General features: G+C 52.5%; 4 protein-coding genes across 4 annotated transcripts; 2 read left to right on the top strand and 2 right to left on the bottom strand.

Moving 5' to 3' along the window:
- Positions 1-142: 142 nt before the first annotated feature.
- On the bottom strand, positions 143-1,510 carry MYCFIDRAFT_216835 (uncharacterized protein; the record flags this gene model as incomplete). Its single annotated transcript, XM_007933243.1, has 4 exons — positions 1,131-1,510; positions 778-979; positions 506-726; positions 143-442 (listed from the first exon to the last, which is right to left on the bottom strand). Coding segments are annotated over exons 1-4 (852 nt in total), but the record flags the coding sequence as incomplete, so codon positions are not given.
- A 1,238-nt stretch (positions 1,511-2,748) lies between these two features.
- MYCFIDRAFT_216834 (uncharacterized protein) lies at positions 2,749-4,183 on the top strand (the record flags this gene model as incomplete). Its single annotated transcript, XM_007933242.1, has 1 exon — positions 2,749-4,183. The coding sequence occupies exon 1, from the start codon at positions 2,951-2,953 to the stop codon at positions 4,181-4,183; it is 1,233 nt and encodes a 410-aa protein (XP_007931433.1). The 5' UTR covers positions 2,749-2,950.
- A 754-nt stretch (positions 4,184-4,937) lies between these two features.
- On the bottom strand, positions 4,938-7,706 carry MYCFIDRAFT_157697 (calcium channel; the record flags this gene model as incomplete). Its single annotated transcript, XM_007933702.1, has 2 exons — positions 4,938-7,201; positions 7,256-7,706. The coding sequence occupies 2 exons, from the start codon at positions 7,704-7,706 to the stop codon at positions 5,265-5,267; spliced, it is 2,388 nt and encodes a 795-aa protein (XP_007931893.1). The 3' UTR covers positions 4,938-5,264.
- A 3,384-nt stretch (positions 7,707-11,090) lies between these two features.
- MYCFIDRAFT_45021 (uncharacterized protein) lies at positions 11,091-12,315 on the top strand (the record flags this gene model as incomplete). The annotated part of the gene is made up of 2 exons (XM_007933093.1): positions 11,091-11,193; positions 11,246-12,315. The coding sequence occupies 2 exons, from the start codon at positions 11,091-11,093 to the stop codon at positions 12,313-12,315; spliced, it is 1,173 nt and encodes a 390-aa protein (XP_007931284.1).
- Positions 12,316-13,799: the final 1,484 nt, after the last annotated feature.

The raw sequence follows: 13,799 nt of genomic DNA, 5'->3' as shown, positions 1-13,799 counted from the left end.
GTGATGGTGCCAAACCACCTACCGGCGTAAGATCCCGGGAGCCCTCCTCCTCTTCTGTGGCACTAGCAGCAGCGTCGATGAGGTCTTCCCACCGCTTGCCATATAGTGCGGCAGGTGTGGGGTCGGTAGACAGGGCTTTTCTGTCGCCGCTACGCCTCTTGTACTCGTTCGACTTTCGACGCTCATGCTTACCGAGTCTGGCTTGGGTCAAGCTGGACTTTCGAGCCCTGTTCATCGGGCCTGATCTTGACAAGCTGCGCTGCATGGGCGGCAGAGCGTTCGCTCTGTCAGGCGAACGGGCTAGGCCGGGGAGAAGACTAGACTGCTCACCAGCCAGTGTGGCTGGATACGCTTGACCCGCCATGAAGCTTGCATCTTCCAAAGCAGGGTCGACGGTGAGGTGAGAGCTCTTGAAGTCATCGTTCCCGAAGCCGTAGGAATTCTGAAGTTGATCTGCCTCAGTATTTGTAGGCGAGAATGAGTCAACAAGCAGGAGGGAATTCACCTGTGCCAAGCCGTCATCCTGATGCCAGTCTGACTCTGCCTTGTGCTGGTAGTGCAGCTGTGCGAGGGCCTGGGCGGCAGAGGCGGCCGGTATCAGCGAGCCTCTGCGATATTCAGCCGATCCTCGGCCGGCTTCAAAGCCATTGTATATCGCCTGGGCCTCGGCGTCGGCGATGCTGTAATAGCCACCATCATGTCCACCGCTCAAGGGGTTCGCAAATCCTTCAAAGGCAGTGAGCCCCGCGCCATACTGGTACTGGTTGGGAGACAGACCTGACGGATCAGAGAGCTGCTGTTGTGTGTAATTGTGCTGGCCACGGTTATGGTTGGCGTGGTTGGGATCAATCTCGGGGCGCTCGTGAGGAGGGGAATTGATCATCAACTCGAAGCTCTCCTTGGTGGCCGGCAGCTTGGGGATGTAGTACTCGGGATGGGCTCGGCGGATATGCTCTTGCATCGAGCGGTACTTCTTCTCCTGTCGAGCGAGGCATGGTTAGTTCAGTAAGGCGAGGCGAGGCGAGGCGCGGGGCAGGGCAGGTGCGTGTTTTGTTCTTGCACGTTTGGAAGGAAGGTCGGTGGAGTGGTGAGTAGCGGTAGGGGGGAGAGTGATAGAGGAGCAGACTTACGCCGAGGCATCGCTTCCTGCAGTGACTACCGTCGCTGTTTTGCAGAGGGCAAGTAACATCGTTATCGGCGCTTTGACTCAGCGAAAACTGGCCAGTCAGGGTGTTGGTGGTGGTGGTTCTCGGAGGCATTGCAGAAAAGAGCACCCCGGCTCTGGTCAGGACAGCGGCAGCAGCAAGCAAAGCTCGAGCTGTCGAGCTGTCGAGCTGTGTTGCTGTGCTCTGACTACTGCACGTTAGGTGCTGTAGTCCTCTCCGCGCCTTGCTTCAGCCGGGCGCAAGTTGGACGAGGCTCAGGCTCAGCTCGGCAGCGGGCGTCGTTGGTTGCTTCAGGTTTCTTGCGCAAGAGCGCTCGTGCTCGGCGGGAGCTGTCCAGATCGAGAAGCTATGGATACGATGCAGTACCAATGATACGGCGGAGCGACCTCTCCTAGTAGCTATCTGCTCGCAGTGCGGCGGCGATTGTGGTGCGTGCTGTGAGCTGTCAAGGGTTGCTCGTGCTCGTGCTCACCAGAGCTTCTCCAAGGTCCTTCTCAGACAACAAGGCCAGCTCCTGCTCCTCCTGCTCAAGATGACGAGTTCCAGATTTTAAATTTGCTGCCGCAATCTCACGATCGCAGGCTCAATCGGCCGCACGGAGCTGCTCACTGTTCACGCGCCGCACGCCTATGCTGTGGTCTGCGATCTGTGGATGTTCAGAGGAGGCGGGTGTGGGTGGTGAATGGTGATTCTGCGCGGAGGTGCGGGGTCTTTGCGACAACTTAGGACCGTGAGCACACTGGTGAGCAGAAAGGCTAGTCCTTTCGCGGCAAAAGAGCCTCGAAGGCTCTGCAGGTGGCTCGCCCGGCAAAATGTGAGGACAAAGCATTCCTGCCTCGCTTCGCGTGCGCCCATGGCCCATCAACTCTCGACTCTCGCTCTCGCCTGTTCAGCGTAAGTGACGGGCCTGAGATCACTCACCACATGTGCGACCGCACGCGCATGCGCTTTCGCTGGCCTTCTGCGTAGCTGCGAGACGGTGCATTTGTTTCGCGTTCCGTCGGCGACACCCTCCGTAGCTTGCACTCCACTCCAGGGGTGAATGGGTTGCTTTGCGGCCCCAGCCATTGGCGTTCTTGCATTCCGGATCATTGCATTAATATTGGCCGACATCCACAGCCTCGTTGATGCAAAAGACAAGAAGACCACTCCATTTGATGTAAAGAGCAGTACCACAATTTAGCAACGTGAGACGAAGCTGCATACTAGCTATCGGGGCTGCATCGCACAGTGCGCGTCAACACGGACCACGTGAGAAGCAGCCGTCAAAACATTGACCCAATTTCAACCAAGCCTTTGAATGACGCATTTCATTCACCTCCCTTGCCCCCTTCCGCCTTCCGCCTTCCGCCTTCCTCGCCAGAACTTGCCCCCTCCCTCGCTCCTGCACAACGTGGCCCAGAGCTGGATGGCATTAATCTGTCGCCAAGCACACGCTTTCCCTCATGCTCGGTACCAAGTGCGCATTCTATTCGACGCGACAGATGCCAGCATGTGATTACAGTGCCATACCATGTCTGCGAGATGCACAAGTCGTCTTACTCCTGCTTTCCTACCTCTTTCCTCCAATAATGCTGTCTTGTGCCTAAATGACACAACTTGCTGGCCGCGCCTCCATTGTGCGTGTGTCTGTCTTGACTGGTCGGCTCGCTGCAGACACCCAGGTTCTGAATATTACGGACCTTGCTCGTCTCCGTGTACCCAAGGTGCAAGATGGTAATAAGTAAGACAGCGAACAACTACGCGTTGCAATTGCTGCCAGGCGGGTGAAAGCATAGTCGACAATGGCTTTGACTGTAAAGCAGCTCAACGATGACACTTCATTCATGCTGACCTTCAAGCCGTCCTTCGCGCCAGACGACTGCAAGAGCACGCATGCATTTCCCGGATCATATACCATTCTGATCGACCCATGGCTCAGCGGTAGCACGACCATCTTCCATCACAAGTTCGCCACGAGCACCCATACCTCTACCCCGACGATCCAGTCCCTGAAAGAGGTTGAGGACGAGATAGACCTGATCATAATCAGCCAAGACAAGCCCGATCATTGCAACGAGGAGACGCTATGCTCACTTCCCAAACTCACCAGGACGCGAATCCTAGCAACGCCAAAAGCGGCCAAGAAGATACGGTCGTGGAATTACTTCGAACGCCCCGGCATCGTAGAAGAGCTCGTGCCTTATAGTGCTTATCATCCAGACACAATCCTACGCATACCCATCGACCCATACAGTTCAGCCAGTGCAGAGGGCGAGGTCACAATCGCGAACATCTCGACCAAAACCGACCTCACAAGGCTACATAACGCCATCGCAATCACATACTGCCCGCCAGGCACCTTAATGACAGCACCAGATGGCAGTACAGTCAACCTTTCCGACCTTCCGGTACTCGCACGCCAGGGAGTCTCGCACCCACTTTCGCGCAACCCTTCACGCAAACGACCCTCGGTAGCAAGTCCAAAAGGCATCTTCAAAGCAATCCACAATCTCCCACAGCCTTCTCCAACGAGTCTCACATCGCCAGACACAAGCCGTCCCAGCACAAGCGGCGCCCAAAGACCAAGCACATCTTCAACGCTGAGCAAACGACATCAAAATCACGAAAACGTCCTCTCCATCCTCTACACGCCGCACGGCATCGACCCGCCTCTCCTACGCCCATACATCGAAACCCACCTCTCGCTCCTTCCCCGCGCGATCCCAATCACAGCTCTGTTCCATTCCTTGAACATTGAATCCAACCCTAAAATTCTTGGAGGCACAGTGAGCAGCGGAGCACCAGGCGGAATCGAAATTGTAAAAGAGGTGGATGTGCGGTACTGGATAGCAGCACACGATGAAATGAAAGAGAACGAAGGCTGGGCCACGAAATGGATCACGAGTCAGAAATTCGAGGTCGAGGACGTTATCCGAATGCTGAGAGGGATAGGTGGAATCGCTGGAGAGAAAGGGAAGAGGACGATTATCGAAATTCTCGGAACAGGAGGAGTGAGGACTTTAAGAGGAGGGTAAGGTAATGAAGTGCTATCTACCCATTCCAGCAACAACACCCTCATAAATCTTCTCCGACACAATTTTCGCGGTAATAGCAGGATTTCTGCAAAACTCGTCAGTCCTGGTCTGCGTCTACAACTCCAGCATCTACTGGACTTACCTCTTCACACCATCTCCATGCGCCGCATCAGAAGCATTTAACCAATGCGAAGCATGCGTCAAATGTGGTGGTTGATGAGCCTTTGAAGGTTTGGCTAGTCGAGGCGTGAAGAAAAGATTCGGGAGACTAAATAGGACACAAATCAATCAGCAGAGAAATCAGAAGGCACTTGGGAGAAGCAGGCAAGAAATACAAGAGAGGAGGTGACTTGGTAGTGATCTCCGGGGAAGTCGAGAGATTCTTGAGTATTGGTGTGAAAAAGGACATGCTGGTGACGGTACTCCTTGGCGAGGTTTTCCGTGTGTCAGTGATGAAAGCGAGGGATATTGTTCAGGTGGGGTATGAGGAGCTCGTGTTCAGTCTTCGGTCTACTAGTATATGTGGTCATTGTGGAGCTGGAGCTCCCTGGTAGGAGAAGACATGGGAGGTAGGACCCTTGCAGGGCTTGTAGAGATATCTAGAGCTTGGTGAAGGCAAAGACGGTCATGCGCTCTGGGATAAGCATTCAGAATTACATGTACACCATGGTCTCAGAATTCGTGAACTCCTGTCGCGCACGCTTCCTCGTTGGCCACCTGTCTTCCCTCACACTCACACTCACAGCCAATATCCGCGTATTTTTTCGACCGAAACAGCATCGGGATGAACTTCAGCATAGACCTTGGGTTCTCAAGCATATGCAAGCAGCTGCACCCTTCTCGATTTCTTCTGCCTTTCGAAACTCCAGGACTCTAACCCCATCAAAATCACCCATGCCCCGAACAGCACCGAAGTGTTTAACCAGTGTGCTCTGGGAGGCTCACACGGACATACTCGTGGAAGCGAGAGATGTAATGAGAAGCTTGGTGAGGGGGGTGAGGGATGGGGAAGGGTGCGGTGATGAGATGTTGACGGTTCTCGTGGGTTGCAAGTGTGCGGCGTGCCGGCGAGGTGTATGTTCTAAGCAGTACTAAAGCTACCTCCATCATGCACATCAGGACCAGGTAAATCCTCTGCATGCGACATATCTGCACCCGGCGTGCCTCGTCTATCTCTCAATCTCGAGAGCCCGTTCATCCTACTCCTCGACCTGGAGAACGCCCCGCTAAAGACACCGCTAGCATCACTAAGACTCCGGCTTCCACGCCTGGCTCTCATTGCAGACACGTAGTCCAGCCCATCGAAAAAGTCACCTCCAAGCACATCATCCACATCATCCATTTCCGCCAAGACGCTCTCGGGGGGCTCGGCGTCGAATACAGCTTGCAGATCACCGTGAGCTCCAAAACGTTCCCACATTGAGAGCCACGAGTGCTTGCGAGGGGGAAAGAGGTGGCGAGAACGTTTCCACAAGTACCTGCGTTCGTACCAGGAGATCAACAGCAGGATGGGAGCGTTGAGGATTCGCACAGCAGTGATGTTGACTTTGTGGAACCAACGTGGCGTGAGCAGGAACTTGAGAGGGAGAAGGATGAGGAAGGCGAGAACGTTGGTCGGTGGACGGTAGGCGAAGAGTGAGTCTGACTTGACTCCTTCGAAGGTCAAGACTGCGCGGCGGAACTGGATTTCGGCGGTGGCGTTGCGAGAAAGCGTGTTGTAGGTGTTGCTGAGCATGGCCACGAGGATTGTAAGGAAGAGAGTATTGCCGAGAAATGCAAAGGTGATCATGAGAAGGGGCCCAAGAAACCAATGCATTTCGACACTGCGTTGTATGCCAGTGCCATCGAGACCGAACCAAATCCAGAGCATCCATTTTGAGATTGTGATGATGGTGTGGTTGAGGAAGCCTTCTTGGGTCTCGGAGAGCCACCACATTGCAAGGATGAAGCCGCCAAAGCACCAGGCTGCAATTACGGTCAGGAAGGTGAAGTCGGCCATCATCGCTCGTAGAGAGATGAAGACCATGTTCTCAGGCATTATGCAGAAAGCCAGGCGTGGTAAGAGGACGGGTGCTGCCAGAGCGAGGATGTCTTCTGCTAGCCAGCCGAGGGAGTGGTCGTTCATCACGAGGCCATGCATGCGGACGCCAAAATATATCCAAAAGATAAACACAAATGCAATGTCAAGGAAGGACCATAAGTTTTCTGTGTGGACCGTCCATCCGTGCTCGAAAATTGATGCGATCTCGTCCAAATTCCAGCCAATGGCATATACGATGAAGACCAGCTCAACAGTCATGAATTTGGTATGATCGGGCCCATACGTATGCGCTTTGCTGACCATGGTCCAGATGTACAGTACCAAAAGAATCACAAACTGAACAGTTTCTATGATGTTCCTGGTGCGCGGCACAATCAAGCGATATTGATTCAAAATCGGTGCCTTCCTAGGATCGTAAAGCGTGATTCCGCGATTCTTGTAGTGGTCGGGCAGTATATCGATGAAGGACGTCGGAGTGTAGATGATGCGCCCTTGGTAGACGTTCTCGACGATCTTTTGGCAGGCAGACGCGCTCAAGAAAGTTTTCGCCTCTGACACGATGGCCACTTCTAACGCAGTCAGCATACGCTGGAATTCCGGGCGCGCTATTTGCCACCGAATTGTCCAGTGCAATTCTGTCCTATGCTGCTTTGCGATCTCGCCCGGTGCGTTCTGGAAGGGTTCGAAGCCAGCCACAAGGACGTTGGCCAGTGTGAGGAGTCCAAGTCGTCCTTCATGATCTTCGTCAAACCGGCGCAATATTCTTGCTGCGACCAGTTCACATAGATGTGCTCTCGTGATGTTCACGGTCTGGTGGTGTGCCTGATACGATTGCTCGCGTAGGAACTGCACGCGGTTGACCAACAAGCAAAATATGATAGAGACATCGTCCGGATCGTACAGGTGGTCAACCAACGGTCGTACGACTGCGACATTCATGCGCGGGCTCTTAAGCTGATCAGGACTGTATGGATCGTCTGCTCAGAGCATCAGCATGTAATTTGCCATAATATGCGAAAACTGTCCCGCACCTATACTGGCTTCTACCAATCTCTTTATTTTATGTATCGTAGTGTATACTGGCAAATGAGCGTGCGGATTAGGTATTCTAGGATCGTCGTTCTTTCTTGGTGGATAGCAGCCATCGTCGTCCGCCTCTTCATGATCGCCTAGCAGCATCTCTTGTTCCGCTCGCGCTTGCTGCATCCGTAGCGCTTCGTGGATCTGCCTATTCGACCCTTTGAACGTATTCCTCTTAGACGGCATACTCGGTCTGACCCTCGGCTCTTGAACCATGATATGCTGCGGCGACGAAGCGTTATCATCGTTGTGCTCTGTCTGCGATTCATCATCGTCATGGTCGTTTCGTGGTCCGATTTCAGAAGGGTCGTCGGTTTGGTGGCCCGGTTCAAAGAATGTCGTTCTTGCGGGAGAGCTAAAAGTCTCCGCTCTCGAAGGATGAGGCGATGGCAGGTGGTCCATCGTATTCAATACAGGCTATCGATTAGCAGACATGGATGCGGCAGAATAGCTAAGTGTTACAGCTTGCAAAGCAGAGAGGTGTAGAGAGTTTAAGGCGGGCCAAGACGTGCATGCAGCATGCCAACTCTTGAACTCGATATGATGATGCCAAAGCGCTTTCTAGCTTGAGCGACTTTGTGTCAAAGAGCTCTATACCTCTGATCCCGCTCCGCGCGATTTTCTCGGCAACTCGTATCACGAGGCGTCAGCAGCAGTGTGCAGCCAGTGGAGGGGCCTTGGAAGTACGTACGCAGAGAAGCTTGTCTCTGGTGAAAGGTGACCCAGGATCTAGGATAGCAATTGAAGGACCCACTTTTCGTAGATGCTTGGCATTGGTACAAGCAACAATAACATCGAGCGATGAGATTGTTTTTCTTTCAATGGCTAATTACACAGCTTCTAGTAATAACCTTCCACCTTTCCTTGGCCATCACAGAGGAGATAGCCGGCACCGGGAGCGAAACGATTCGGCCGCGAACAAGTCATAAGTAACTTCACAACTGCAGAGCGGGACCTTGGTCCAGGAATGCTATGTGAACGTGCTACAACGGCTTCTGCTGTAGAACCATCAGGATTTCTTGTTTGTTTCACACATTCGGCTCATGCAGCTTCATCTACCATCGGCATCATGTATTCCCGAAAGGCCAATAGAAGGCAACTGTGCTTTCCGCTTCGAATTCGAGCATAATTCTCTCGGCCAGATAGTGGCCGATATTTCTGGTATACAAGAGAACTCTTATCGCCGATAAACGCCTCAAAGGTCGTTGTAGCGTCACGGAGATACCTAAATTTTCGTCTAAAGTCAGCTTCACATTACCACTTTGAAATTGGGCGATCAAAGCATACCTTTAGTCTCACCATTGCACGCGGAATTTCTCTTTATTGCTTTCGCAATGACTCCTTGAGCGGCAGCTCCGCGTTCTCTTCCTTGTCGCCAGCACTGTGCTCCTCAAACGTCCGCTTGTTTGAACCCTTTGACTTCTGGGCGGGAATCTGCACGCGAGCTGGAGGAGGCTCTGACGTCGAGGCAAGTGCCCACTCAGTGGCAGTTTGTGCAAAGTCCGAGTGAGGATTCAATCTTAGCGCAGCTGGCCACTCGGTAGGGCCAGGAGTGGGATCCGAAATAGGCGCAGTGTCTAGTGTCGATACGATACTCGCATTTTTTTTTCGCTGTAGCTCACGAGAGAGACGCCTGTTTCTGTTATGCGTGATACGAGGCGGCAAGGCGCTCAAGGGGCGAGCATCGGCGTTTTCATGGCGAGAGGCTGAGTTTCCGCCAGTTTTGGTTGCTTGTTGGGACAGTCCTGATGACAGGAAAGGGTTGGTGCTAGGCACATGGCTTGTGGTGGGAAGCCCAGCAGGAGAAGCCGTCATGCGAGCTGGCTGTGGCGGAGACAGATACGGGCTGGCTCTCCGCTATTGACCGGTCTGTAGGTTGACATAAGTCGTCCACGTCTGCGTGTCCGTGGTTCTTATCCACCCGAAAAGCGTATTGTTCTGGTCATCGTACTTGCTCTCTACTATCGACCTCTCGTACTGGTACAGCGCTGAAGCAGGCTGTGTTTTACCAGGCTGCGATGGAGAGTCTGCTAGAGGAGGTGGTGGTGGGAATCCGTGGAATGACATGTCTGCCTTTGATGAGGTCTGATCTTGGTCCTGGTTGCGACCGCAGTCTTCGCAGCAGGAGTATATTGCCGTTAAATGGTCGATGCTCTTGTATCGATGGAGCTGAGCAGATGATATCAACATTTGCAAGGTTTAAAGTTTGTCGTTTCTGCTAGCTTCAGCGAAATGCTTGAGAAAGTGTTTAGTGAAGGAAGGTGCGCCCCACAACCCACTAACATGAAGGTTGGATCTTCAGACACCTTATCGTGATTCGAGTCATCGAAAGACTGGGTGAAAAAAAACTGGCCAGATCTAATCTGCACTGGTGAAGCACAACATTAGTAGCAGGTGTCTCGGAAAATGGACGGGGCGAAACACTGTCCATTGTTGGCTACCTTCCTTTGTGTACCAGTCAAGCATCGAGTGAACCAGAATACCGGAGTCGCTGTAGAGTCTTTCGAGTGTCTCTGGAGTCTGAGCGACTTATAAAGACTATGTTTGTCCCTTGCTTTCCTCTAAGATCGAGTCAAAGAAGTTCCAGCAGGTCAAGCACAACTCATACAATGTCGCGAAGAAGGCGAGCTGGCATAAGCATCAACCCATACATACCGCAGCGTCTGAGCTCCCGAGAAGATACTCCGCCACTATCCCCAAGATCGCGACATGTGCATGTTCTCGCACAGCAGGAGCCGGGCCCTGACATACCAACCATCATCATCACGCCTCCATCACCCGGCACATCACCGCGACTTACACCAGACAATTGGGTAAGGACACCACATCGTCTGCGCCCGCCAGGACATCATAGTTCCAGATACAACCATGAGATCCAAGCTTGGCTGACCCGAGTCGCAAATGATCATACGAGTTACCGGATATGTAGGAGGAATGCTGTGAGCGGAGCTTCAGGACCACCAAGACCGGGACAGAGTGCGGCGAGCAGGATTCGAGAAGCTACGAGGTTAAGCAGGAAGAGGGTATGAATCGAGGCTGAAGGTAGAGAGGTGGTGACGATTTCAGGAGTGAACACTGCTGAGAGGAAGCCGATGTCAAGACCAATCTGTTCTCGAAGAGACAATGCTCGCTGTCGTTTGGCCAGCGTTCCCCTTGTGCTTCTTGTTCTCAGTGCTAAAGTCGAATTCTGAGCCTCCCGTAGCCATGTTGTTGGAGATCTAAGTGTTCTCGATTCGAATGGGCCAAGTCTGCGCAGTATCCGGTGGCGATCGTACGGTGGATACAATGCCTCTAAGTACACTCTCAGCAGAGCTTGGGCAATGGCACAGTGGATAGCTTCTGTGAGCAGCTACAGCAACCTGTCAAATTGAATTTTCATAAATCTGCGCGACGTATCGAGGTCTTCTAGTCAAGCCAACTTGTGAGAATGCGGGATCTTTGGTGCAATTGGTTGTGCTTTGAATTTCCTGGACATCTGTGCACTGCTGATGAAGGACGATACGCGTCGTTGCGAAGGAGTAAACACCTCTGTCTCTTTGGCCTCAGGCTGCACTTCCGAAGCGGGGTACAACCTCGAAATCAGGAAGCGACGACAACGATACATGTGCTCAACACCATAGGTATGATCCGTCCATAAGATCGTACTTTCCTGTTTGAAGACGCGAGTGACGTGTGGCAAAGTGTGAGGCTCTCGAACAACACGTCTCTTGAGCTCTTCCACTTTTCCAAGCACTCCGACTGCTTGAACCTCTTCGCGGAATCAACACCTCGCGTGACACAGACACGATGGCGACAGCAGCAACGGCGACATCAGACGAGCAGGCCGCGCCAGCTGCGCAGCTCAATCCAAGCCAGAAGTTCTTCCGTTATTTCCAGCATGAAGTCACAGGTCAGCAGTGATAGCAATGGCTAACCCATACTGCCATGCTGATTGAGAAAAGACCTACAAGAGCAGATGGCCCGCATCGGTCAACACAGCATCACCGGAGGCGAAAGAGCGGACGCAATTGAGCATTGCCTTTCCGGCATCGCGAGATTGTCAAGCGAAGTCCAGGACGCGTCCTCATACATCCCAGCTTACGATCAGCGTACCTATGGAGAAGCCATCAAAGCCCTGAATAGCAAATTGCAAGAGGTGAGAGCGTCATATGCTCCGAAACCAAAATTCTCATTCAAGTCGAAGTCTGGGCCTTTGTTCTCTGCAGGCAAGAACGAATCTGCCATCAGCCTGAGCGATGCTGCAGAGTTGGCAGATCAGAAGCGACGACAGATAACAGGATATGTTTCAGATGTCTCGAACGCGTCCAGCCTGCCGACCACCCCGGCCGAATTCGCGGCTCCGGCAGATGAGCAGGCTGGAAGCTTGACGGAGGCAAATCGCTCGAAGAGCGTCAATCTTCCCGTTGATACTACCAGGTTTCGCCAACCTTCCTTCTCCGACAGCAATGCTGTCTCCATTAACAACCACGAGAATGTTCACATAGTTCTCCCAACTTCGGCAAGTCACGCCACCAGTTCCGGTACTGTCTCAGATCTGGAGCGATGCGTCGTCGACCTATCCCAACCTGCGGCGGACAAGCCCTTCGCCCAGCTTATACTCAAAAACATCACCTCTTCCCTCATCATTGGTGGGCACGTAAGTGGAGCAGCACATATCACGAATGTCAAGGATTCTGTCATTCTTGTTACTAGCCGACAGTTCCGCATGCATGACTCTTCGAATTGCGACGTCTATCTCCTGACCTCATCTCGACCTATTATCGAGAATTGCTCGAGCATCCGCTTCACTCCTCTTCCTAAGGCGTACATGCTCGAGAGCGACAAGGATATCGACAATCAATGGCACAAGGTAGATGACTTCAACTGGCTTCGGACCGAGCAGAGCCCTAATTGGAGCACACTTGAGCCGGGGAAGATGGTTGATGAGAAAATCTGGCGTGACATTGTCCCTGGTGGTCCTTCGACCAGTGTGGATGATATATTGAAAGCTGTCAATGTAACCTTGACGTAGAAGCTCAATTCGAGATTCCTCGAGGTGCAAGGCGTCGATTGACAGCAGTAGCTTTGAACGACGCAAGCAAGAATATCACCTGGTCCGTTGACATCAACAAAGTTCACGAGGAATGCGGTTCAGATCAACGTGCGCTCAAAACGAAACGCCGGTGCTGACAACGAAGGACTGAACTTACGCATCTTTGCCGGGTGTGATAATATTACGAAATGTCTTTGCCTCAGCTTCGCTCGCGACTTCATCCGTCTCTGGCTTAAGGAATCTGTCTTGACTCTTCTCGGTGAGCACCATTCAAACGATTGAACGGGGGCAATTGGTTGCATCTTGCTTGGTGGAACCTCACCCTGGTATTTGCAGTATCCATATGCTTCGTGTGGTGTCATCGCAGAGTCTCGCGGAGCCATCACGGCCTAGCGGTAATCCTTGAAACCGCAGTAGGCAACTGCTGTTCCTACAGCGACAGACTTGAGGCTGAGAGAGGCGGCACGGAAATGGCAGTCCCTTGGGCATGCCTGGAGAAAGTGTAGATGGCATGGATTCCGGTAGATCTAATCGCTGCAAGCTGCCCATGGCACTACGACCGATCGCCACTACACCCTTCTGCCTGTTAACGAGCAAATCATTATTATTAATTCCGGCAGCGGTTTTGGAAAACTAGAACCTCTCCTGATCACCACTGCAATTTTCAATATGCAAAGATACTCCCTTCGGCGCTGCTGGGCGATTCTGATCAAAGTCTGTTGCCGCACCACGCCACCCATGCGTTACTCCATCAGATCAAGAAATTCTTCTAGCGCATAGCTGTGCCCGAATACTTGATCAGGAGATCTTCGACCTATTCGTCATGTACGTGAGCACTGAAGCTTTCACTGCTCACTATAGGCCAGCCTTATGCATGTCTGTCCACGGATCTAGTTCTACTCATCGCTAAGTCGATTGCTAGCAACTGTACGATTCCAAGCATCGAGGTCGCACCCTAGCAATTGCTTCTGCGGACTTCCACCTATTTCAAGTGAGATGAGCTGAGCCTACCACATCTTTCGTCGCATACGGTCAGCGAAGGCTACGATTAGAATGGACCGTGGCTTTGTCACCGAAAATTCTTGGTGCCAGAATTAGAAGAATGCTGCGTCTGAACATCGCTAGCTTGTAAGTATGTCCCGCCCTCCCTTATGCAAGTGCTTGCAGGCAAGAAAGCACTCGCAGCGTGATATCAATCTGAATGCTATAAAATCGTATCAATCAATCGATTGAGCATGCTCAGACACTACCTGCCTTAATCCGATCAATCACTTTCCACATATATATATATATACCTACCATACTCTGCCAGTTCGCCTGCCGCAGCCTTATCGCTCCTCCAGCACCGCCTCTTTCACAAGTCAACGGCCAGAGCGAGCAGGGTTGCGAATCCTGCTTCCTCCGAGTTATACTGTTCGTATTAGAGAGCTGCTGCCGGACGAAGTTATATACTGGAAGTGAAG

Source organism: Pseudocercospora fijiensis (genome assembly GCF_000340215.1).
Source record: "Pseudocercospora fijiensis CIRAD86 unplaced genomic scaffold MYCFIscaffold_10, whole genome shotgun sequence".
Lineage (NCBI taxonomy): Eukaryota > Fungi > Ascomycota > Dothideomycetes > Mycosphaerellales > Mycosphaerellaceae > Pseudocercospora > Pseudocercospora fijiensis.
Note: the sequence above shows the minus strand (reverse complement) of the source record. Positions and strands in the feature narration are given on the sequence as shown.